This window comes from Marmota flaviventris, chromosome 2 (assembly GCF_047511675.1).
Source record: "Marmota flaviventris isolate mMarFla1 chromosome 2, mMarFla1.hap1, whole genome shotgun sequence".
Taxonomy (NCBI): Eukaryota; Metazoa; Chordata; class Mammalia; order Rodentia; family Sciuridae; genus Marmota; species Marmota flaviventris.
Window position 1 is genome coordinate 64,149,072 of NC_092499.1, and position 26,632 is coordinate 64,175,703.

General features: G+C 37.3%; 1 protein-coding gene across 2 annotated transcripts in view; it reads left to right on the plus strand.

Moving 5' to 3' along the window:
- The window catches only part of Dcaf5 (DDB1 and CUL4 associated factor 5), a 100,012-nt gene that overhangs the window by 12,922 nt on the left and 60,458 nt on the right, over positions 1–26,632 (plus strand). For both annotated transcript variants that reach the window (XM_027929396.3, XM_027929395.3), the window contains exons 2-5: positions 18,735–18,878; positions 21,557–21,593; positions 22,486–22,625; positions 24,683–24,812. In XM_027929396.3, coding sequence (XP_027785197.2) covers positions 18,767–18,878; positions 21,557–21,593; positions 22,486–22,625; positions 24,683–24,812 — 419 coding nt within the window. In that variant the 5' untranslated portion in view covers positions 18,735–18,766. The remainder of the gene's footprint in view (positions 1–18,734; positions 18,879–21,556; positions 21,594–22,485; positions 22,626–24,682; positions 24,813–26,632) is intronic.

The following is a 26,632-nucleotide window of genomic DNA, read 5'->3' on the forward strand; positions in this document are numbered from 1 at the left end:
TTGTTGGTTGTTCAAAACATTACATAGTTCTTGACATATCATATTTCACACTTTGATTCAAGTGGGTTATGAACTCCCATTTTTACCCTGTATACAGATTGCAGCATCACATTGGTTACACATCCACTGTTTTACATATTGCCATACTAGTGTATGTTGTATTCTGTTGCCTTTCCTATTCTCTACTATCCCCCCTCCCCTCTCCTCCCCTCCCATCTTCTCTCTCTACCCCATCTACTGTAATTCATTTCTCCCCCTTGTTTTTTTTTTTTTCCCCTTTCCCCTCACTTCCTCTTGTATGTAATTTTGTATAACCATGAGGGTCTCCTTCCATTTCCATGCAATTTCCCTTCTCTCTCCCTTTCCCTCCCACCTCTCGTCCCTGTTTAATGTTAATCTTCTTCTCATGCTCTTCCTCCCTACTCTGTTCTTAGTTACTCTCCTTATATCAAAGAAGACATTTGGCATTTGTTTTTTAGGGATTGGCTAGCTTCACTTAGCATAATCTGCTCTAATGCCATCCATTTCCCTGCAAATTCTATGATTTTTGTCATTTTTTAACTCTGAGTAATACTCCATTGTGTATAAATGCCACATTTTTTTAATCCATTCCATTCGTCTATTGAAGGGCATCTAGGTTGGTTCCACAGTCTTGCTATTGTGAATTGTGCTGCTATGAACATCGATGTAGCAGTGTCCCTGTAGCATGCTCTTTTTAGGTCTTTAGGAAATAGACCGAGAAGGGGAATAGCTGGGTCAAATGGTGGTTCCATTCCCAGCTTTCCAAGAAATCTCCATACTGCTTTCCAAATTGGCTGCACCAATTTGCAGTCCCACCAGCAATGTACAAGTGTACCCTTTTCCCCACATCCTCGCCAGCACTTGTTGTTGTTTGACTTCATAATGGCTGCCAATCTTACTGGAGTGAGATGGTATCTTAGGGTGGTTTTGATTTGCATTTCTCTGACTGCTAAAGATGGTGAGCATTTTTTCATGTACTTGTTGATTGATTGTATGTCCTCCTCTGAGAAGTGTCTGTTCAGGTCACTAATTCTTTACTTTTGTAAATGTACTGTTGAATCATACAAATCGTCAGAATATGATACTTAGAAGACAGGCTCTTCTATCCATTCATAATTTTTTAAAATGTGATAATAACAGGAAATTTGATTTAAAGAAAAAAAAGAAGTTATTCTGCCTACTTGGGATGACCATTGTTAACATTTGGGACATATTTTAGCCTTTTTTAATATGCATATATACATATTTTAAAAATGAAATTGGAATTAGGCATCTTGACTTTCACAACTTGTTAAATTTATTATTTCTTTCATGTCATAGATATTTTTCTAAAACAGGATTTTTCAACTTCTACAGTATTGATTTTGGGGCTGGATAGATCTTTGTTCAAGTAGGCTGTCTAGTGCATTATAGGATGTTTAGCAGCATCACTGGTTTTTACTCAGTTCACCAGTAGTATCTCCCCAGTTGTGACAACCACAAATGTCTCTAGGTATGTCAGATGCTCCCTGGGCAGTAAAATCATCTTGGTTGAAAATCACTATTTTAAAGCAACAGTATCCAAACTGAAGAAGTCAGAAGTCGGACATCTTCATACTCTTAAAAATCATTGAAGACCCAAAAGAACTTCAGTTTATGGGAATTGTATCTATGGTTTTTATTGTATTAGAATTTAAAACTGAGAAAGATTGGGCTGGGGCTAATTTAGCTCAGTGGCAGAGTGCTTGCCTAGCATGTGTGAGGCACTGGGTTCTATCCTTAGCACCACATAAAAATAAACACAATAAAAAGGCATTCTGTCCATCTACAACTACAAATTTTTTTTCTAAAAAACTGAGAAAGCTTAAAAATTTACTTATTTAATGCTAATAATAATGAACTTTAAGATAATATTTTAATGGAAAAATATTTTTTCCAAAATAAAATAAGTGATAAGAATGCCATTGTTAAATTTCCCAAATCTCTTTCTATTATGTCTGTCATAATAGATAACATTCATATATTAATTTGTTATGACACAGAGACTTAGTCAGAATATATGAAGAAAATTTAGCCTTAAACAGATATGTAGTTAGAAAAGGAAAGAGTATTTTAGATAAATTCCCCTTATCAAAAACAAACAAATAAACGTCCTAAAATTCATTTGGAAGCATACAAGACCCAGAATAGCCAAAGTAATTTTTTTCTTTTTGGTACTGGGAATTGAACTCAGGGATGCATAACCACCGAGCCACATCCGCAGTCCTTTTTATTTCGAGATAGGCTCTCTCTAAGTTGCTTAGGGCCTCGCCAAGTTGCTAAGGCTGGCTTTGAATTTGCGATCCTCCTGCCTCGGCCACCTGAGCTGCTGGGATTACAGAAAAAAAGCCATGCTGGTAGTGTCACAATATCTGACTTCAAATTGTACTACAGAGTTGTAGTAACAAAAACTGCATGGAACCATCATAAAAATAGACATATAGGCCAGTGGAACAGAATAGAAGATACAGAGACAAACACACATAGATAGAATCATCTGACTCTTGACAAAGGTGCCAAAAATATGTGTTGGAGAAAAAAGAGCTTTTTTTTTTTTTTTTTTTTTAGTTGTAGTTGGACACAATAACTTTTATTTTATTTATTCATTTTTTAATGTGGTGCTGAGGATTGAACTCAGTGCCTTACACATGCTAGGTGAGCGCTTTACTGCGCTCTCTCAAAGAGAGCCTTTTAAACATATGGTACAGTGAAAACTGGATATTCATAGGTAGAAAAATAAATCTAGATCCCTGTCTCTCACTCTGCAAAAAGCAAACTTAAAATGGATCAAGGACCTAGGAATTAGACCAGAAACTTTGCAAATGCTAGAAGAAAACATAGGGTCAACATACAGATTGTAGCAATGATTTCTTCAGTAGGACTCCTAAAGCTCAGAAAATAACATTAAGAATAATGGGCTAGGGTTGTAGCTCAGTGATAGCTGAGGGTAGGGTTTGATCCTCAGTACCACATAATAAGTAAATAAAATAAGGTTATTATGTCCATCTACAACTAAAAATATTAAAAGAGAAAAAAGAATAAGTGGAATGGCATCAAATTAAAAGGCTTCTGCACAACAAAGGAAATAATCATGAAAAGAGAACCTACAGAATAAGAGAAAATTTTTATCAGCTACTCGTCCAACAGAAGATTGATATACAGTATATATAAAGAATTCAATAAACTTACCACCAAATCAGGTGCAGTGGCATACACCTATAATCCTAGTAACTTTGGGAAGCTGAGACAGGAGGATGGAAAGTTTGGGGCCAGCTTCAACAACTGAGCAAGAATCTGTCTCAAAGTAAAAAGGACTTGGTACCAGGGAATTGAACCTGGGTTCAATCCCCTGGTACCAAGACAAAAACAAAGAACAAGAACTAAAAACAACAACAAACTTACCACTGAAAAACCAAATAGCCCAATCAGTAAATGGGCAAATGAACTAAACAGGACATTTCTTGAAGAAATCTAAACAGCCAACAAATGTATGGAAAAAAAATGTTCAATATCCTTAGCAATCAAGGAAATGCAAATCAAAACCACACTGACTTTTCATTTCACCTTGGTTAAAATGGCAAGTATAAAAAATATAAATAATAAATTCTAGAGAGAAAATGGGGAGAAAAGAACACACATTGTTGGTAGGACCGCACATTAGTATAAATCATTTTGAAAAGCAGTATGAAGGTTCCTCAAAAGACTAGGAATGACCTAGCTATTCTACTCCTTTGGTTTATCCAAAAGAGCTGAACTCAACATACTGTAGTGATACCTGCATTCCAATATTTTTAACAGTGCAGTTCATAATTATCAAGTTATGAAACCAGTTTAGGTTTCTGTCAATGAATGAATGGATAAAGAAAATGTGATATATATCTACAATGGAGTTGTACTCAGCTATAAAGAAGTATGAAATTTTGTCATTTGCCAACTGGAGAATATCATGCTAAGTGAAATAGACAGACTCAGAAATTCAAGGGTCAAATGTTTTGTGTGGAAGCTAGAGAGGAATAAGGAATTGAAAAAGACGGGAATGATCATGAAAATAGCAGAACAACAAAGGAGAAGAATGGGATAGAGGGAAGGAGGGGGTGGGAGAGGTGGAACTGCAGAAGGAAGTTGACCAAATTATGCTATCTATGTGCATGCTTGAATGTCAAAATGAATTTCACTTTTATGTATAATGCACCAACTAAAAAAAACAGTAAATAAATAGAAGACCAGTAGAGCAGAGGAAGGAGATCAGGGGAAGAGAGAAAGGGAAAGTACTAGTGATTGAAAATGGAGCAAATTATGTTTATGCATTTATAAATATGTCAAAATGAACCCCACTATTATGTGTAACTATAATGCACTAATAAAAACATAAAAATATATTTGATATATATTACATATATTACCAAATGGCCCTCCAAGCTTGTTGAACTAATTTATTTACGCTTGTACCAGTTTATTATCTCCACATCATCTATTGCTAGATATTATTTCATGTTTGCCAGATCAGCCAGTATATGAAAAATAGTGTCACTTAATAAATTTATTATTACGTAAATTCTTATATAACTGGCCTTGATAACCAATGAAGCTGAATATTTTTGTCTTAAATTGTGGTCATTTACAGTCTTCCTTTAGGCAGATTATAGCATAATTTAGTAGTTTGTAACTTTCTTTGTTAAAATAATCACATTCTCCTAATGCCTTCTGAGATTATTTCCTAGTTACCTTATTTGCATTTGGGTACGTATCTTAGCCTTAGATTAGAGGCCCTCTCTTAAGGAGGTAATAAAGGTATCTGATAATCTAGTCTCCAAATTTCAGAAGTTTGAGCCCTACTTTTTTTTCCCTCCTTGTACTGGGAATTGAACCCAGGTTTGCTCTACCATTGAGCTACATCCTCAACCCTTTTATTTTTTGAGACAGGGTCTTGCTAAGTTGCCAGAGCTGGCCTCAAACTTTTGATCTTCCTTCCTTAGCTTCCTGTGTTGCTGGGATTACAGGCATGTGCCATAGTGCCTGGTTTATCCTTACTCTTAATATTGTCAGGCTCCAGCCAAGTTTTTACACAGATCTATTTCACTAATCCTAACAATAATACCATGAAATAGGTAGTTTTCTCTATTTTACAAGTGGGAAGACTGCAGTTTAGAGAGGTTAAGTACTCTCGCCTAAAGGTATACAGCTAATAAATGGTAGCAATATTGGAGAAGTCAATCTGTATACTTCTAAGCCTGTGGTTTTGAATGCTGTGCTGCCTTGTTACACTTATCTATAAAACAGGTTGAATTATAGAAGTATCAGGCTTGGGTAAATAGAGATTAGTGCTCTTGTTGTTTTTGTAATTGATTTGAGGACAGAATATATATAAAATTTTGCAAATTTACATATGAAGTTAGTTTCTTTAGGTAGTGAATGCTTCCAGTATGGATAAACTGTAGGTAACTTTTTGTTTGGGGGGAGTGAGCATAAAAATAGTAACTGAATTCCTGGTAGATAAATGTAGAGTAATAAAGAATAATAACTCAAAGTCCTTGTAGAATGAGGTACTCCAAGATGTCAATAAGGACTTAATGGGCTGCGGTAACGTGCTTGCCTGGCATGCACGGGGCCCTGGGTTCGATCCTCAACACCACATAAAAATAAAATAAATATTAAAAAAATTCTCTCTCTCTCTGTCTCTCAAAAAAAATAAGGACTTAATAGTTACTTAGGTTATTTTTTTTAAAGATATATTTTTATCTAGATTCTTTATTTATTTTTTAGTTTTCGGCGGACACAACATCTTTGTATGTGGTGCTGAGGATCGAACCTGGGCCGCACGCATGCCAGGCGAGCACGCTACTGCTTGAGCCACATCCCCAGCCCCTTAGGTTATTTATGTATTTATTTTTGCAGTGTTGGGGATTGAACCCAGGGCCACTTTACCACTGAAATTACATCTCTAGCACTTTTTATTTTTATTTTGAGACAGGGTCTAGCTAAGTTGCCAAGGCTGACTTTGAATGAATCCTTTTGCCTCAGCCTCCCAAGTAGCTGGCATTATAGTTGGACAGCATTACTCCCTGCTAGGCTATTTACTTGAAGGTCAAAAAGGCCAGTAAACATTTTATACCTATTAGGATGACAGAAAAGAACCAAGTGTTGCTGAGGATGTGGAGAAATTTGAATCATTGCGCATTGCTAGTGGGAATATAAAATGATGCAGTCACTGTAGAAAACCCTATGGCAGTTTCTCAAAAACAAACACAGCCAGGCACACATTTGTAATCCCAGGAACTAGGGAAGGAGGAGAATCACAAATTCAAGCCAGCCTCATCAATTTAGCGGGACTGTCTCAAAAATTTAAAAAAAGATTGAGACTGTAGCTCAGTGGTAGACTGTTTGATTCCTTTTTACTGCAACAAAACAAACCCCATCACAGAATAATTACTGTATGATCCAACAATTTCACATCTGGATATATGCCCAAAGGAATGGAAATCAGGGACTTAAAACAGGTGTTTGTTTTGGTTTTGATTTTTGGTACCAGGGATTGAACTCAAGGTACTCTACCACTGAGCCACATACCAAGCCTTATTTTATAGGCGTGCGCCATTGTGTCTGGCTCAAGTTATTTGCAGATCTATATTCATAGCAGCGCTATTCACAGTAGCCCAAAAGTAAAAGCAACTCAAGTGTCCATCAATGAATGAATGAGTAAACAAAATATAGACTATACATACAATGGAATGTTATTCAGCCCTTAAAAGGAACAAAACTCTGACAAATGCTACAACATGAGTGAATTCTGAAGACATTGTGCTAAGCTAAATAAACCAGTCACAAAAGGACATGTATTTATATGATGTACTGAGAGTAAGTAAAGTAAGGAGACAGAAATGGTATTTATAGGGGAAGAATGGTGATTGTCAAGGGCATGGGGAGTGATTATTTAGTGTTTACAGAATTTCAGTTTGGGAAGATGAAAAAGTTTTGGAGACAAATAATTGTGATGGTTAGATAACAGTGTGCTAATGTGAATATAGTTCATGGCACCAAACTCTACACTTAAAAGTCATCAAAATTGAAAAAAAGCCAGTGAAGTGTGAGGCATTTCTAGAAAAAAAAATGTATACAAAACGGAAAATACTTTTTTTTTTGGTATAAAGCTGCAGAACATCCTCATTTGGAATTCTAGGTGGTATTCTGGCCTCAGCATGATACAATGAATGGATATAACTTGGTTTTAGGCTCCAGGTCCAGCTACTTGGACTATTAGCAAGTCATTTTGCTTCTCTGGTCCTTATCTATAAAAAGGACCTATATAATCCTTACCCCAGAAGCTAGGTTTCAGTGACATGTATTAGAACCCTGGATCTAATCCCATGGTGCCATTTGCTAAAAGAAAATAATGTTTCAATAGTTAATACAGTCACTAACACTTTAAATCATAGAGATCATTCCATGTCAGAATCAGGTGAGTGAACTTCTATGTAAATGTCTGTTTTCAGCTTTAGAAAAATAACAAAAGAGACTTATTTCCTATTCACTCCTGTAGCTGGCTGTGTGGCACACAGACTCTGCCTCTCTGTCACACTGCTGCTTCTGGAACTCAGGAGAGGTGTGGATGACACAAGGGGGCTTGGCTTCACGGAGTGTACTCATTGAAAAGAAGGAACACATAGGCAGAGCAGAAAGACAGACTGACTTTCCTTAAATTTTTACAGGTTAGAAAAAATAATCTTTAACAACATAAAAGGATATTAAGTAAAGTTTGCTATTCCTGGGAGCTCTGTTAACCATATCGAATCTGTCCTACCATGCATAAATTTGCTCATATTTTCATTAAAATATAGCATGCTGTTCATACTCTTATGTGATATAAAACAAGAGTTTGAAAGATTGAGATAAATTCATAGATGATGCTTCAGAGAAAGTAGGATGTTTTGAGGGGTGTGTATAGCTAATATGGGTCACACTGAGATAAGTGCTTTTATATATTATCTCACTTAATATAACAACCCTGGTTGTTGGCATTTTCTTTATCTTATCTGACAGAGGCTTAAATAAGTGGAATAACTTACTCAAGGACACATATAGATGGTGAAATCAGGATTCGAATCTAGGCATTTTTATTTCTGTAAACTTCTATAGCATTACTTTTGTCCTATCTTGAACCCTGGATCTAATCCCATGGTGCCATTTGCTAAAAGAAAATAATGTTAATAGTTAATACAGTTAACTTATTATTATTATTATTAAATAATTAATACAGTCACTAACACTTTAGATCATAGAGATCATTCCATGTCAGAATCAGGCTTTATTTATTTTTGGCTACATAGTACAGGCATGAAATTGTGACAAAAAAAACTGGGGGCAAGCTAGGTGCAGTGGTTCATGACTGTAATCCCAGCAGTTTGGGAGGCTGAGGCAAGAGGATTATGAGTTCAAAGCTAGCCTCAGCAGTTTAGCAAGGTCCTAAGCAACTAAGAGAGACCCTCTTTCAAAATAAAACTTAAAAAGGGTTAGGGATGTGCCTCAGTGGTTAAGCATCCCTGGATTCAATCCCTAGTTCCAAAGAAGAAGGAAAAAAAAAAAAAAAAAAAAAGCTGGGTGCAGTGGTACATGCCTGTAATCCCAAAAGCTAAGGTAGGAGGATTGCAAGTTCAAGGCCAGTCTCAGCAACTTGCTGAGACTCACAGCAATTTAGTGAGACCCTGTCTCAAAATAAAAAAATAAAAAGTACTAGGGATGTAGCTCAGTGAGAAGGCACCCCTGGGTTCAATCCCAAGAAACAAAAAACAAAAATTGTGTTTAAAAATAATGTATGTATATAATACAAAATTTACCCTTTTAACAATTTTTAAGTGTACTTACTATTCAGTGGCATTTAATGCATTATTTTGTAACCATCATCATCATCAGAACTTTTTCATCTTGAAGAACTGAAACTCTCCTCATTAAACAATCCCTCAGTCCTGTCATGGGCTTGGCTGCCTTTTTTATGTGTGGTACTGGGGATTGAATTTAAGGGTACTCTACTACTGAGCTACATCCCCAGTCCTTTTTATTTTATTTTGAGCTGGTCTTGATAAATTACCCACGATGGCCTCAAACTTGTAATCCTTCTGCCTCAGTTTTCCAAATAGCTAGGATCACAAGTGTGCGCCACTGTACCCAGCTTGACTGACTGACTGAGGAAACTCAAATTCTTCTATGTCTCAGCTTTTCCAGCTATAAAATAAGAATACTTTTGTTAAAGTATGGTATAAGGACTTTCATAGTTTCTGCTTTGAGCTCAGGACCTTTGGGAAAGGGCATGTTTTAATTTTTTTTTTTTTTAAATTTTTGGGGTGCTGTGGATTGAACCCAGGGCCTTGTGCATGTGAGGCAAGCACTCTACCAACTGAGCTATACCCCTAGCCCAGAAAGGGCACATTTAAAATATGTATTTTGTTAGTTTTTTTTTTTTCTGGTATTGGCAATTGAACCCAGGGCTGCTTTATCACTGAATTATGCCTCCATTTATGTTTTTATTTTGGTACAGGGTCTTACTAATTTGCTGAGTTCAATCTTGAACTGGGGATTTTCCTGCCTTAGCCTCCCAAATAGCTGGGATTACAGGTGTGTACCACCATACCTGGCTATATAAAGGTTTTTGTAACTGCAAAACTGCTTCCACATGTGATTATAGTACTGTTTTTTGATGAATTAGTTAGTGATTTTAGTGCAAAATGAAATTAATCAGAATCAAAGTAGCTACGTTCTCTTGGCCTACCCAGATAAATTGAAGCTAAACAATTGTGAGAATATCAGCTCTGAGAGACAAGCCTTTGCTTGTCCTTTGCCTAGCACTGGCCCCAGTCCCAGCACTAGCACCAGCACCGAGTTGAAAGGCCTGGCCTTCCTGATAGGTCTCTGACATGCTCTGTCTCAGAGACCCTGGAGAGTCTGGGACTGGGCTGTCTTTACTGAGGATGGCCCCATAAGCACCCAACTGCCCGACTCAACAGCTGCCTTAATTTTGTCGTATTCTTCATTTGTACTATTTGCAGGTGAGTCTCTCTTTGTGGACCTTTATAATAATTTTCCCATTTTCTAATTGACTAGTGATTCAGAGGGGCAGAACTATAGAACTTCTTTTGCATCCTGTAATGGCTTATCTTTGCTTCAACAGCCCTCCTGTGCTTTGTGGGGTTAGAGGTTTGGACACAGCTGTCCTGCTCCCTCTGCTGCTTAAAAGCAGCCCAGTAGTTTCAGTCTAGGTCTCACTTTGCACCCAGAGTTTTAATGCCAACAAATGGTTAAAAATGATTGTCTTTGCACAGGGCTGTTAATATTTTGCCTAAGGAAATGCAGGAAGGGTATGGGGAGATGCATTTTGTCTTCTTATACTTTGGAGGACAAAGTGAAGAGGTGGTTGCTGCCACAGTGATAATTTTTGCCTCATTGATTCTAATCTCCCATGGACTTGGGCTGTCATCATCATGTTAAGTACTAAGACCATGTCATTGTAAGTGATCCAGGGCATTCAACAAATAGCCATACATTTTGAATTACTAAGTACTTGGTAAAAGTAAATCATCCTATAAATGCCTGGAGTGAACATTAAACATAGTGCTGTTTGGGTGATGGAGGAAGATCTTAAGCTATAACTTTTGAGTGCAAATAAATATATGCTGTTTCCCATTCCCCCACCCCCTCATGGTACTGAGGATTGAATCCAGGGTCTTGCACATGCTAGGCAAGCACTGTACCACCGAGCCACATCCCCAGCCCTTTTTAAATTTTTTTTTATTTTGAGGTAGGGTTTCACTAAATTACCCAGGCTGGCCTCAAATTTACAGTCCCTTTGCCTAAGCCTTCCAAGTAGCTGGAATTATAGGTATGTACCTCTGTGCCTAGTCTCCGTTTTTAATTGAACTTTTTTTTTGTACTAGGCATTGAACCCAAGACACTTAACCACTAAACCATATCCACAGCCCTTTTTAGTTTATTTTTTTAATATTTATTTTTCAGTTGTAGTGGACACAATACCTTTATTTTTATTTATTTATTTTTATGTGGTGCTGAGGATCAAACCCAGGGCCTCACATGTGCTAGGTGAGTGCTCTATCACTGAGCCACAACCCCAGCCCCAATACCTTTATTTTATTTTATTTTTTTATGTGGTGGTGAGGATTGAAACCAGGGTCTCACATGTGCTAGGTAAGCACTCTACCGCTGAGCCACAATCCCAGCCCTTTATTTTTGATTATGAGACAGGGTCTTGCTAAGTTTCTGAGGCTGCCTTTGAACTTGTGATCCTCCTGCTTCCCTAGCTGCTGGGATTATGGGCATGTGCCACTGTGCCCTGCTGAACATTTTTTCTTCAGCTCCTCCAATTCAAGAAGCATTGTGCTGTTAAAAGTTTTACTGAATATGGGGCTGAGGTTGTGGCTCAGCGGTAGAGCACTTGCCTAGCATGTGTGAGACACTGCGTTCGATTCTCAGCACCACATATAAATAAATACAATAAAGGTTCATCAACAACTAAAAAATATTTAAAAAAAAGATTTACTGAATAAATATAGAGATGTCCTTGGTTACTTTTTCCATGGGTATCTAAAGCCTATTTTGCCAAGTCTTGTTTTATTTTTCTCTTATGAACATTAAAAAAATCCAAAATATTTTATTATTGAAATCCTTAAGCATACATTTGTGTTAATCACCTTTTCCTCTTTACTTTCTTTCTTTTTGGCACCTTTTAAAAGAAATTCTAAGTATATACAATATCACCCATCTCTATATGCATCACTAACTGATAAGGACTTTTTTTTCTTTCTTAACCACAATGCCATTATTATAACTTATAAATATAGTGATAGTTCCTTAATATGAAAGATTTAAATTAAAGAAGTATATATAGAGAGAGATCAGTCAAATTTGACCAAATGTTGATTTGTTAAATTTACTTCCAGTCTGTTATTTTTTTATTTTAGGATTGTATAGATTTTTAGAGTGGGTTTAGGTTCGCAGCAAAATGAAAAGATACTGCAATTTTTCCATTTCTCTCTTTTTAAAAAATTTTTGTTGTTGTTGTAGATGGACACAGTATGGTAGAGTGCTTACCTGGCATGCACAAGGGCCTGGGTTCTACTCCCTAGTACCACCAAGAAAAAAAAAAAAAAAACCTGTGTTATACATATTCACACCGTTCCCCACCTAGATACTTGCTGATCTCTTTGCTCTCTCCATAATTTTGCCTTTTCCAGAATGTTGTATACAGTGAGAGTATCTATTGCTCCACATTCCCGCTAACATTTGGCGTCATCCGTATTCCAGGTTTAGACCATTCTAAGAAATATATAGTAGTATCTTATCTTAATTTACATTTCCCTGATGACAGGGAATATGTGTGGGACATATTTTCATGTGGTTATTTCTCATCTGTATGTATTCTTTGGTGAGGTATTTGTTTAGGTCATGGGACCATTTTTTTAATCCCATTGTTTGTTTCTTATTGTTTAGTTTTATAAGTTCTTTGTATATTTTGGATATCGGTCCTTTGTCAGTTATGTCTGCAGATATTTTCCCCTGCTCTGTGGCTTGTCTTCTCATTCTTTCAACATTGTCTTTATAAAATAAAAGTTTTAAATTTTAAATAGTCTAGCTTATCCATTCTTACGTGAATAATACCTTTGGTGTTATTTCTTTTCTTTTTTTTGAGAGAGAGAGAGAGAATTTTTTTTTTCAATATTTTTTTTTAGTATTCGGCGGACACAACATCTTTGTTTGCATGTGGTGCTGAGGATCGAACCTGCACCGCACGCATGCCAGGCGAGCGCGCTACTGCTTGAGCCACATCTCCAGCCCCTGGTGTTATTTCTAAAAAAGTCATCATCATACCCAAGGTCATCTAGATTTTCTCCTGTTATCTTCTAGGAGTTTTGTAGTTTTGCATTTTATACTTGGTTCTATGATCCATTTTGAATTTTATGAAGGGTTTAAGGTCTGTATTTAGAGTTAATTTTTCACTTGTGGGTGTTCATGTGTTCCAGCACATTTGTTGAGAGAAATCTTTGCTCCAATATTTTGCCTTTGTTACTTTGATGGTATTTATGCTGGCTATTTTTACCCTCTCAGTGTTGAAGTCAGGTAGTGTCAGCCCTCCAACTTTGTTGTTCTTCTTCCATATTGTGCTGTCTGTTCCAGTCTTTTGCCATGTAAGTTTTAGAATCAGTTTGTCAATATTCATGAAATAGCTTTCTGGGAGTTTCATTGGGATTGTATTGGGTCCAAAATCAAGTTAGAGAGCCAGGCATGGTGGCTCACACTTGTAATCCCAGTGGCTTCGGAGGATGAGGCAGGAGGATCGTGGGTTCAAAGCTAGCCTCAGCAATTTAGCAAGGCCCTAAGTGACTCAGCAAGCCCCTATCTCTAAGTAAAATACAAAAAAGGGTTTGGGATGTGGTTCAGTGGTTAAGCACCATTGGGTTCAATCCCTGGTACAAAAAAAAAAAAAAAGGCCTGGGAATGTATCCCTGAGTAAAGTGCCCCTGGGTTCAATCTCTAGTACCAATAAATAAATAAATATTCTAGGAATTCTTTATATATTTTAGATAACCCATTGCCAGTTTTGTGCATTGCTAGCACCTTATACTTTCAGGCAGTCCCATCCAGGACCCTTATTTTACTCCAGTTAAGTTTGCTTCCCATTTTACTTCTTTGCTCTTTTAATCATACCTAGACATTTTTGAAGTGTGTTACAAGGCAGAGAATTCCTTCAGTTGTCCATCAGATGAATTTTCTTTGTCAGTTATGATTCATTTTTTGATCTGTAAGATAGTTAATAGTAGTGGTGAAGAGTGAGGGCCTTGGAGTCTTAATGAACTTCTTGCTCAACCACTTTCCTTACTGGATGATCTTGGTAAGTTACTTAACTCCTTTGCACTCGACTTTCAATCTATAAAATCTGTACGAGTACAAGAACTGTTATGGTCACCATTTTATATTTGATGAAACTGAGGGTGTAGGGAGATTAGAAACATGAGCAAATAGAAAAAACATATGGCCTCTCTTTAATTTTCAATTTTTGATAGAGACATGGGTATAAAGTATTTCTTTAATATAAAAAAACACAATAGCAGAAGTGGTAATAAGTCCCTGACTCATGGCTACATTGTTGGGGGCAAGCAATAAGAATGTGGACTATGGAAAACTGAAGTGTTCACAGCATGTCTAGATCTGTTAGTAGATCTGTAATTTTCATTAAAATAAAATAAAACATTAAAGACTCCAAACCATTATTTTCATAATTAACTTGATGTTTTACACCGTGGTAAATTTGTATGAGGTAAAGAATTTAGATTCTTTCCCAGGCCAGAGAAGTTGTAGTTGAAGTATAGAAGTCGTAAACACAGAATGCTGTGGGCCACACTTGAGGCATGAATCTGGTAGAAAATGATACTTCAGAGGAGAATATAGAACTTGATCTTGCCTGACAGTGAAAGGAAGAGAAAACTCATGAAACAAAGGAATTATTTTTAAAAATTTTATTGTTTCTTTTTGTTATACATGACAGTAGAATTCCCCCCGCCTTTTTTTTTTTAGGTTAGAAACTTTATTTACCAATTCTCAACTTTTCTTTTTGGAGGTTGCTTCTTTTTTATTTTTTATTTTTAGTTACGGATGGACACAATATCTTTATTTATTTTTATGTGGTGCTGAGGATAGAATCTAGTGCCTCACATGTGCGAGGAAGCCCTCTGCCACTGAGCCATGGCCCCAACACAGTTGAATCCATTTTAACATAATTATAAAAGCATGGAGTATATCTTGTTCTAATTCCACCCCTTCCTCTTCCCTTCCCTTCTTTCCACACTCTGCTCCCTGTTCTTTCTGCCATTTACTTATAGTTATTTTTTAATTAATTTTATTGTGAATGTATGCAATGGTGAGATTCACTGTGGTATATTCATATATGTACATAGGAATGTTATGTCAGATTCATTCCACTGTCTTTCCTTATCCCATCCCTCCTCCCTTTCTTTCATTTCCCTTTGTCTATTCTACTGATATCCCTCCCCCACACATCTTATTATGGATTAGCTTTCACATATCAGAGAAAACATTAGACCTTTGGCTTTTGGGGGTTGACTTATTTCACTTAGCACGATAGTCTCCAGATCCATCCATTTACTGGCAAATGTCATAAAATCATTCTTCTTTATGGCTGAGTAATATTTCATTGTGTATACATACCATGGTTTGTTTATCTATTCATCTGTTGAAGGGCACCTCAGTTGGTTCCATAGCTTAGCTATTGTGAATTGAACTGCTGTAAACATAGATATGGCTGGGTCAGTGTAGTATATTTCTTTTAAATCCTTTGAATATATACAGAGGAGTGGGATAGATATCTGGGTCAAATAGTAGTTCCATTCCTAGTTTTTTGAGAAATCTCCATACAGCTTTCCAGAGTGGTCACACTAATTTGCAGTCCTACTAACAATGTATCTTCTTGGGTGTGTGTGTAGTATGCTCTATTAATTTTTAAAAAATATTTTTCAGTTGTAGATGGACACAGTGTCTTTATTTATTTTTATGTGGTGCTGAGGATTGAGCCCAGTGCCTCATAGTATGAGGCAAGCACTCTACCATTGAGCTACAGCCCCAGCCCTGCTCTATTAATTTTTTAAAAAATATTTTTAGTTGTAGATAGATAGCATACTTTTATTTTATTTATTTGTTTTTTATGTGGTGCTGAGGATTGAACCCAGCGCCTCACACTTGCCAGGCAAGTGCTCCAACACTGAGCCACAACCCAGCCCACCTTCTATTAATTTTAATTGTAAAAGAAAATATGTCTACTTTTATTTTATTTATTTGTTTTTTATGTGGTGCTGAGGATTGAACCCAGCGCCTCACACTTGCCAGGCAAGTGCTCCAACACTGAGCCACAACCCAGCCCACCTTCTATTAATTTTAATTGTAAAAGAAAATATGTCTAAGAACAAGGTCAAGTTGTAATATAGGATGAAATAATGTAAAAATTAAAACATAAAAGTTTCCCATGCTGTAATCCCAGTTACTTGGGAAACTGAGGCAGTAGAATTGAAGTTTAAGGCCAGCCTGAGCAACTTAGACCCTGTCTTAAAATAGGAATTAAAAAAGGGCTAGGGATGTAGCTCAGTGATAGATAGCTTACTTAGCATTGCTTGGGTTCAATCGTTAATACTAAATAAAACAAAAGAAAACAAACAAAACCCCCAAATTCCTTAATAGTATATATATATTCAAAATAATTGAAAGCAAGTTCATAAGGAGATATTTGTATACTCATGTTCTAAGTAACACTAGTCACAGTAGCCAAAATATAGAAACAGCCCAAATGTGCATCAGTGGATGAATGACTAAACAAAATATGTGTATAAAAGCATATAAAACTCAGAATACTATTTAGTCTAATAAAGGTGTAAAATTTCTGATGCATGCTACAATAAAGATGAATATTTAAAAAGTTATAAGTGTTTTATCCTTTTGAATCTGATTTATACATATTAGGTACCTAGAATAGTCAAATTCATAGAGACAGAAAGTAGAATAGTGGTTACTAGGGGCTGGGAGAAATTAATGTTCCTTAGAATTTCAGTTTGTGATGATAAAAGAGTTCTGGAGGTAGATGGTGTTAATGATTGCACAACAACACAAATGTACACTTAAAAATGGTAAAAATGTCTCTCTCTCTCTCTCTTTAAAAAAAAAAAGGCTGGGGATGTGGCTCAAGCGGTAGTGCGCTCGCCTGGCATGCGTGCGGCCCGGGTTCGATCCTCAGTACCACATACAAACAAAGATGTTGTGTCCGCCGAAAACTAAAAAATAAATATTAAAATTCTCTTTCTCTCTCTCAAAAAAAAAAAAATAGTAAAAATGGCTAAATTTCGTATTATATATATTTGACTACCAAAAAGTCTCCCAATTCTGGCCTAGCAGTTATAATGCTCACTATAAACAATTTCTTTATAACCATCTTGATATAGCTATATAAAATATAAGCATAGATACACAAGTATAAGCCCCTTCATTCAATGTCTACTCTCTGGTGCCTTGATTAGATACTGGAGATTCCACAGTTAACAAAACTGACAAGGTTCTTGCTGTCCTGGAGCTTTTTAAAAAATTTGTTTTACAAAAGTAGTTGTGGTACCTATACTGTTTACACTTATTTTTTCCTCTTAACAAAGACCTTTGGCTATCTCTCCACATTAGCTCGTATCTACTGACTTAATACTTCATGGTATACCCTTGTGTGGATGTGCTATAATTTGTGGTTATTGTATTTATTTTTTTAGTGTGCTTCCAGGGCTGGGTGCAGTGGCACAGGCCTGTAAATCCCAGCGGCTTGGGAGGCTGAGGCAGGAGGATCGTGATTCAAAGCCAGACTCAGCAAAAGCAAGGCGCTAAGCAATTCAGTGAGACCCTGTCTCTAAATAAAAATTCAAAATAGGATTGGGGGTGTGGCTCAGTGGTAGAGTGCCCTGGACTTCAATCCTCAGTACTGCCCACCAAAAGAAAAAGTGGGGAGGGGGGTGGCTGGGGTGTAACTCAGTGGTATAGTGCCCCATGGTTCAATCCCCAGTACTGCACATACACAGACACAAAATATGGTGACAGGGATGGAACCCAGGGCCTTATGCATACTAAGCACATAAGCACATTATAGAGCTACATACCTAGCCTGGCTGGGTATTTTTTTTTTTTAATTGAATAGAGGTGGAGAGGCAGAGGTACAGAGTTTGCTGATTTGCTCCTGTTGTCATTTACATTTTTATCGGGAAAAGAATATCTTGTTGGCTTATTTTAAAAAGTCAAACAATGCCAAATTTTTAAAAATCAAGCTTTCTTCTACTTTCTAATTCTATTCCTTAGAAGTAACCATTGTTAAATATATTAATCCTTCCAGACATTTTTAACACATCTTCAAATATAAATATAGTGGGATGTAACTTGGTGATAGAGTACTTACCTAGCATATGGGAGGTACTGTTCCCCAGTACTACCCCTCCCCCCGCAAAAAAAAAAAAAAAGAGAGAGAGAGAATATATAGACCATATGTGTTCTTATTCTCTAGGAGGTAGCTCATGCATTGTAATATTGCTTATTTAGTTCAGACTGTTGGGAATTTTGTGAAGGTAAGAGCCCGTCTAAGGATCATGAGAACTGGGTTTTGTCTGGCACCTACTAGAGTCAGATAGTTTTTTAGTTGTCATTTGTACACTATCCTTTAGTCAATGAAAGCATATCAAAAGTGGTTGCTTTGAAGGCTATTATGTTAGAAATATTACTTCAGAGTTCTTTGGCTTCAAGTAATAAAAATTACCTTTGATTCTGTTAGACTAGGGGAGAAAAAAGGACCTTATTAGAAAGATTCTAGGTAACAATTTAAACAACTGGGTCTCCGGAAAGACAGAAACAGGATTGCTTTCAGGGTGAGTTTCAATATCAGCACTTATCCCTTTCAATTTCTATATTATTTAATATTTGATTCATGGGAGAGAGTGAGTGGCCTAGAGGTCATGTACCCCATGGTTAAGTGGGGAGAGTGCTGGGCGTAAGGTACCATCAGAATCTTATGGAGTTGGGGAGGTGGAGTTTTGGAAAGAATGATATTTGAGACTGGCAAAGCCAAATGCCAGCTCTTTTAACCCTAGACTCTTAACTTCCTTCTCAAGGAGGAGATGACCGTCGGGTTCTGCTGTGGCATATGGAACAAGCGATCCACTCCAGAGTCAAGCCCATACAACTGAAAGGAGAACACCATTCCAACATTTTTTGCCTGGCTTTCAACAGTGGAAACACCAAAGTGTTCTCTGGAGGTGAGAAGAAGGGAAATTCCTTTGAGGGAAATTCACTATGGTTGGAATTTTAGAGAAAAGAATTTAAATAATTCCTATTTTTCTTCCTGTATCTTAATTGAACTGTGGTATTACTAGTTTACTCTAGCTTGTCTTTTTAGCAGTTTAGATATGTGATTTAGGGTTTGTCTTTCTCTCTCCTTCCTTTCTTCTCTCTCTTTCTCACACTCCTTCTTCCTAACCTTCCTTTCTTCCTTTCTCTTTGGCAGAAATCTTTCATGTTGGGCTGTGGTACACATGAACACATATCTCTCTCTCTGTCACACACACATACACACATACATTTGAAACATTTTATTTCATTTTTGGTACTGGGGATTGAACTCAGGGGCACTCAATCACTGAGCCACATCCCCAGCCCTATTTTGTATTTGATTTAAAGGCAGGGTCTCACTGAGTCGCTTAGCCTCTTGGGGTGGGTGAGGCTGGCTTTGAACTCACGATCCTCCTGTCTCAGCCTGCCGAGTCACTGGGATTATAGGCATGTGCTACTGCACCCAGCCTTATTTTTTATTCTGTTTTATTTTTAAAGATGTTGGCTGTGGGCTGGGGTTGTGGCTCAGCAGTAGAGTGCTTGCCTAGCACGTGCAAAGGCCTGGGTTTGATCCACAGCACCACATAAAAATAAATAAATAAATAAAGGCATTAAAAAAAAAAAGATGTTGGCTGTGACCTAATTTGATGTCATGACCCTTGTTTGAAAAGCATTGTGTTAGGGAACAATTGGAATGGCTGGTTCTAAAGTTAACCTCTTGGTGATGGCTTCATCAATCACCCCTCTCTGTTCCAGTTTTAGCCCTGACCTTCATTTGGAGCTACATATTTTACCATTGAATGTCTACCTATTTTCTAAAAGCAATTTAAATATTGGGCTGGAAATATAGTTCAGACTTGCTTACCATGTTAGGCCCTGAGTTTAATCTCCAGCACTGAAAAAAAAAAAAAAAAAAAAAAGCAACAGAATACTAAGATAGAAAAAACTGCTGACTTTGGCCATATAAAAATGGCCTTATACAAATGGCAATTTTAAATGGTTCATTTGAAATTCATCCTCAAACCTGCCTTTCTTTTATTTGCATATATAGTCAGTCACAAAGTCCTGTCAGATCTATCTCAAAAGCTCTTTCTACTCATCCTTTAGTTTCTGTTTTGTTTTTTTTTTCTATACCCACTTCCCTGATTTAGATCCTCATTTTTTCTATTCCCACTGCCCTGATTTAGGTCCTCATCTTTTCTATTCCCACTGCCCTGATTTAAGTCCTCATCTTTGGCCTCAACAATTGCATTGGCCTTGTGTGATTTTTGCCACCAATCTCTAACCCTCCTTCTCATGCATTTCTTTTATAAATTTTCATTTAAAAATAAAGATTTGACCATGTGAATTCTTGACCTACAGTGCCCACCATTTACAGTCTAAACCCCAGTCTATCCCTAGCCTATTTCCCTTGCCCATGAAATGTACTTAGTCCACTAAACTACTGTGCATATGCACTATAGTATTTTACCCTTGTGCCTTTTGTTCATATTGTTCTTCCACCTTAATAGTGCAATTGGACTATCAGTTCCTCAAGGACTGGGCAGAGTCTTAATCTTATAATTTTCCCAATACCTAGCATGTGCCTGGCACCAAGAAGGCACCAGTATGGGTTTATTGATTTCATGGTAGAGGCTTTGAAATTTAAGATGACCCGAGCCACATCTTTACTGCTCTTTGTACCTTTCTATCTAAGTGACTGTTGGTTGTCTATTTAAGCATACAGTAGGATATTTTTTTACTCTCTGTTTTTTCATATTTAGATTTTTATATTTTAGCTATATGAACCATTTGAAGATGTATAATGAATGTACTGTTTTTAGATCCTTTAATGGAATGAGGAGAACTGCAAAAGAAAAATGTTGTAGAGAAAAACTTTCCCATCATTTAAAATCACATTTCCATCAAATTTTAATGCTATAAAATATAAAGAGGATAGGAATAGTAGCAGATATTTATTGGGGACTTATCAAGTGTTCTGCCCTATTTTGAATGCTTTTACAGACTCATATGCTCACAGTAGCCCTATGAAGTAGAAGCAGTTATTACCTCTATTTTCAGATAAACAGCTGAGGCATAAAAATGTTAGAGATTTCATTCCAGGTTCATAGTTAAGGAGTGTTTTGCTGGTGATGGACAGGAAGCTAATTTGGGTGAATGAATTATTAGATCATTTAGAATTTCCTTGAAGGTTTTTCCTAATCCACTAAATACTACATTTTGGGAACAGTTATTATGTTATCCCTTATTACGCTTAAGTTTTTAAAAATCTCTATAAGAATGTCCTATCCTGGGGCTGGGGTTGTGGCTCAGCAGTAGAGTGCTCGCCTAGTGTGTGCGAGGCCTGGGTTAGATACTTAGCACCACATAAAAATAAATAAATAAAACAAAGGTATTGTGTCCAACTACAACTAAAAAATAAATATTTTAAAAAGATAAAGAATGTCCTATCCTTAAATTATTATAAACCTTTTCTTAGTAAAACTCCTAATTTGTATTAACACTGACTATTCATATTTTTACCCTGAGAACTTAAATTCTTCATGTAATGTGGATAGGGACCAACTAGCAGGAATTATCAGATTCTACTTTTTTTCCTTTACAGGAAATGATGAGCAAGTTATCCTTCATGATGTTGAAAGGTAAATATGTTGTTGGTGTGTGAAGGTGATTGACTTTTCTCACAGGAAGAGAGGAAAATATCTCTTTCGACCAAAATTGTTTTTATCTTTTGAAGAAAACAACATGAAACATTGGTCCTTTTCTAAATACATTCCATAATAATTTTGAAATAAAGTTTTGATTTATAAAAAGAAAAAGGAATTTGCAGAGTTGGTATGAAATTAGTTTTTTTAGGTGAAAATTTTAAGGGAATGATTGAAAGAGGATGAGAAATAATATTTAATAATAATCACAGCTAATATTTATTGACTTCTTACTTTCATGTGCCAGACATCATTCTAAGTGCTTTGTAAGTATTAATTCATTTAACCCTCAATCATTTTGTGAAGGATAGTGTGATCTACATTGCAGAAGTGGAAACAGAGGCACAGAGATGTTAAGTAACTTAAAGTCAAGTGATGCTAGGATCTAAACTTAGGCAGTCTGGGTAGATCTGTGCTATTAATCAGCATGCCAGACTGCTAGAAGATTCTCTCCCACTTCTGCTATATCAATTCAGCCTGCTTTAAAGCTTTCCTTTGCTTTTTGGAAATCAAATACCACCCTCAAATCTGGACATAAACAGATGCATTCTGTGATAAATAAAAAAACAAAACTTCACCATCGAGTCACTTTTAAAATACTTATGAAATCTATAAAAATAGTGCTTTGATAGTACTTTTTTTTTTTTTTTTTTTCATTTGAAAGTTGAACATTTACCTTTTAGGAAATACAGTATCCTTTAGGTTTAGCTAGGCTGACTTTCTCCTAAGAAGAGAGACTGCACCCTAGGTGCCAGAGAGCTGGGACTCTGTGCTATGTTTGTGTGTATGTGTGTGCCTGTGTGCCTCTCTCTTGCTCTCTGTTTCTCAGCAGCGAGACCTTGGATGTGTTTGCTCATGAAGATGCAGTATATGGCTTATCAGTGAGCCCAGTAAATGACAACATTTTTGCCAGCTCTTCAGATGATGGTCGGGTTCTCATTTGGGACATCCGGGAGTCTCCCCATGGAGGTAGGGTCACCGGACAAAAGACTACTGGATTGTGTGTACAGTTTGATGTCAAGTTCTTTGCTGTGACCTGAGTATTTGAGTGTGAATGTTGTCAAAGGAGAAAAAATGTGAGTCACATGGCAGCACAGTGTCTTTGGAGGTCCCATACTGCCCTAAGTAGTCAGAAGTGGGGCATCTTTGTCAGCTCATCTCCACCCACCTGTGAATTTTCATGCACCCTTGCACTTGGCTGTTAGTGGCTCCAAGAAGCAGAAGATGTGGCACCTCATTGTGGAGGGTAACCATCAAAGGCCAGCTATGTGTGGTGCTGACATGCATAGATCCTTAGTTGTTTACAGAGAACGGGGGTACTGTACACTTTCTTGCAAACTTAGTTGCAGGCTTGTTCTTTTGTTGAAGAAAATCACAGAACCTTGCCTTACCTGCATGTAGGATTGTAAAATGATGGCAAATATGTTCTGTATGGAAATTGTCTTGTGAATGCCCCCAAGTGTGCTCTTTCAGTCTCTGATGTGTGATTGAAGAACTTGTTTTGATGACTTTCTCTGAAGTTCTTCAGGAAATGCATCTTCTTAGCTCATTTCCTACAGAGGGATTTCTCTCTCTGTCTTTAAAGGCCCTTTCCTCCAGTGCCACTGTCATGCCCACCTCTCCCCTTTAGTTTGGCTGTGTAATGATAACACCTATGTACACTGAGTTTACTAGCCTGCCTGCTTCGTCTGGCTGGGTCTAGGTCTTTTTATTTTTCTATATTTCAAACATGTAACATGCTGGGCTGTGCTTGTTATTGAGGTTCAGGCTATCATAGAAGCTTGTCCTTAGGGTCAGGCAAGTCAGGTTACAGCAAGAAGCACTTACAGCTCAATCTCTATGTGATTAGTAGATGAGATTTTCCTTTGTTTGCACTGCCTGATGACTGCGAGTACTTCACCTGCTCAGAGACTTATGTAGTAATGTATTTGGAAATCATAGACTGAAAAGTGCTTTCTGTCTTTCACTCTAACAGGTTCCATAAAAGTGATTCCTTCCTCACTTGGAGCCTGATAATTAATACAGATGGACACAGGGGTTGTAGGTGAAGTTGACTGGGACCTGACTGAATGCAAAAGAAGTTCAAGTATTAGGTTTTTAAAAAAATATTTTTAGTGGGACATGGTGGCACATACCCATAATTCTGGTGTGGATGCATGCCTATAATCCCAGCAAATCAGGAGGCTGAGGCAGGAGGATCTCAAGTCTGAGAATGTCCTGGGCAACTTAGCAAGACCCTGTCTCAAAATAAAGAATAAAAAGGACTGCAGATGTAGCTTATTGGTAGAATGCTTCTGTGTTCAATCCCTAGTACTGGGTTGGGGGGGAAGGTAAATAAATGAATAAATAAATAAAATAAAAAAAGGACTGGGGCTATAGCTCAGTGGAGAGTGTGTGGTCATGAAGCCCTGGGTTGAATCCCCAATACCTACCCTCTTGACACACATTCTAATACTGGAAGTCAAATCATAAAAATAAACACTAAGCCATTTAGGCATTGCAAACCATAAAAAAAATTAAAATAAAATTTAAAAAACAACCTTGTACTATTGTTTTGCGCTATCTTAATTTTTTTCACTGTTTGGCTTTGTCTTCACTGAATCTACTGCAGTTTTAAAACTTTTATTTTTTAGACTAATAAATTTGGATTAAAGTTGTAATAATTGTACCAGAAACTGATCATGAATTTTTTTAGCTCATGTGGAATTCAGTTTTACTAACTAACTGTAAAATAGTTTACCTTCCCCTTTTCAGGTACTGTATGATTTCTAAGTATTGTGACTTAAAATTTGGTTAAATGTGTTTAAATTACTGTTGTTGTATTTTCTGCATGAAGAAGTGTTTGAAGGACTCAGGAGGGAATTTGAGGAAAGGTATCTGTGGTGATGTGTACTATGTTGGGGTTCTGGTTCTTCGGGGGGATTATTCAAAAGTATGCTCCTACTTGGATTCATACGTTTACTCATCTGACTGCCATTGACCCAAAGATGACTAGAATGAACCAATCATAATTTCTCTTTTCACAGAGCCCTTCTGCCTGGCAAACTACCCATCAGCCTTTCACAGTGTCATGTTTAACCCTGTGGAGCCCAGGTTATTGGCCACAGCCAATTCAAAGGAAGGAGTGGGACTCTGGGATATCCGAAAACCTCAGAGGTGAGCCCCTCTTAATTCACACTTTCCCCTCCCTTATTTCTCAGGTAAAGTGATTAGCCAGCAAGTGTTGTGAACTTGTTTGACAGCTGGTCTCAATTAGACATCTCTTAACATGCACTGGTGTTTCTGAAACCAAAAGAACCTATTCCCAAGCAGCCAACAAAATGAGAAATCCATAGACATTGCTGATGAGGAGTTATAAGTTGTAATCTGGATTCTGGATGGGGTCAGTTCTAGGCAATTACTTGAAGTAATTGCCCCAGCCTCCTGAGCTGCTGGGATTATAGGCATGCATCCACACCAGGAGTCTTATTTTATTTCGAAGCAGGGTCTCCCTAAGTTGCTGAGGCTAGCCTTGAACTTGTGATCCTCCTTCCCCAAGTAGCTTCAGTCCTGCCTTTTTTCTTGAGACCTGGCATTCCCTACATGTGCAGGAACTCTTCCACGGGGAGAGGGATTTGCCAAACTCACTGCTGTTAAACCAGGGGTTCTTAACCACAGGCTGGAAGGAGTTCCTCTAGATTGTAAGCCCCCAAATTATATAAATGTAAGTGTATTTTTCTGAGAAGGAAATTTGTTTGCTTTATCAATTTCTCAAAAAGGACCAGTGACCACAAAAGTTTAAGAGCCACTGCACTATAGTTTTGTGGACCTAGTATATTTGCCTTCTGATTTCATTATTAAATAAGCACACCTTGGACAATCTTGACCTAGTGGTATAAGTCACTAATGGGTGAATTTCAAGCATCATTAAAAGATGTGGAAATGGGGTTGAGTAGGAGGTTCTTTCATGAAAATCCCATGAGGGAAGGATAACCTTTTATGGGACCTGTACATAAAGCTGACCTTGCTTTATAAAAGACAGCTAGCTTTTCTGGAAATCCTATGGGGAGGCAGTTTCATTTTGTAAAGCAATATTATAGAAGATGGGGCTGGGGCTGGGGCTGTAGGTCAGTGGTAGACGCTTGCCTAGCACATGTAAGGCCCTGGGTTCGATCCTCAGCATCACATATAAATAAAATAAACATATTGTGTCTAACTGCAACTAAAAAATAAATATTTTAAAAATATATAGGGGCTGGGATTGTGGCTCAGCAGTAGAGCTCTCACCTAGCACAGGCGGGACCCAGGTTCGATTCTCAGCACCACATAAAAATAAAGGCATTGTGTTGTGTCCATCTACACCTAATAAATAAATAAATAAATATTTAAAAATAATTAAATAAAAGTAAAGAATATATAGACGAATGAAATGGAAAGTAAGTAAGTTTATATTTTATGGGCCTCAGATGAAAGGGCAGTTAAGTATAGAGAATTATCTTCCTTGAATTTTTGTCTTACCTAATTCTCTCTATGAGGCAGTCAAAGGGAGTTGAAACTATTACAGCAGATCTGTGTAGGCAGGGAGTGTCCCTAGTGTTGAGCAGGGCTCCCTGAGGTACCACAGGACAGCACAGCTTTTTCTAGGCCTTTCTGTTGTATATACACTTGACTCTTGTTTCTCCAGTGCATGTAATGGTAGGCCCCTAATGTGCCTTTGCACTGTGTGCTTATGGAGATCTGCTGTCTTCAAGGAAGACAATCTCTAATATTCATCAGCAGAGTATTCTACCACTCACACTTTCTAGGAACAACTGTTCTGCCTTATCCACACTACAAAAGGCAGGGTTTGGACTGATTATGCCAACTTTCTCCTAATGTACTATCTCCTTCACTTAAAATTGCAATGAATAGCTGGCAACAGGAGTGGGGCACTGAGCTATTTCATCTCCAGTGGAAAGCTTGAGTAATTCATGATGTCAGCAGTGTCTTGAGAGAAG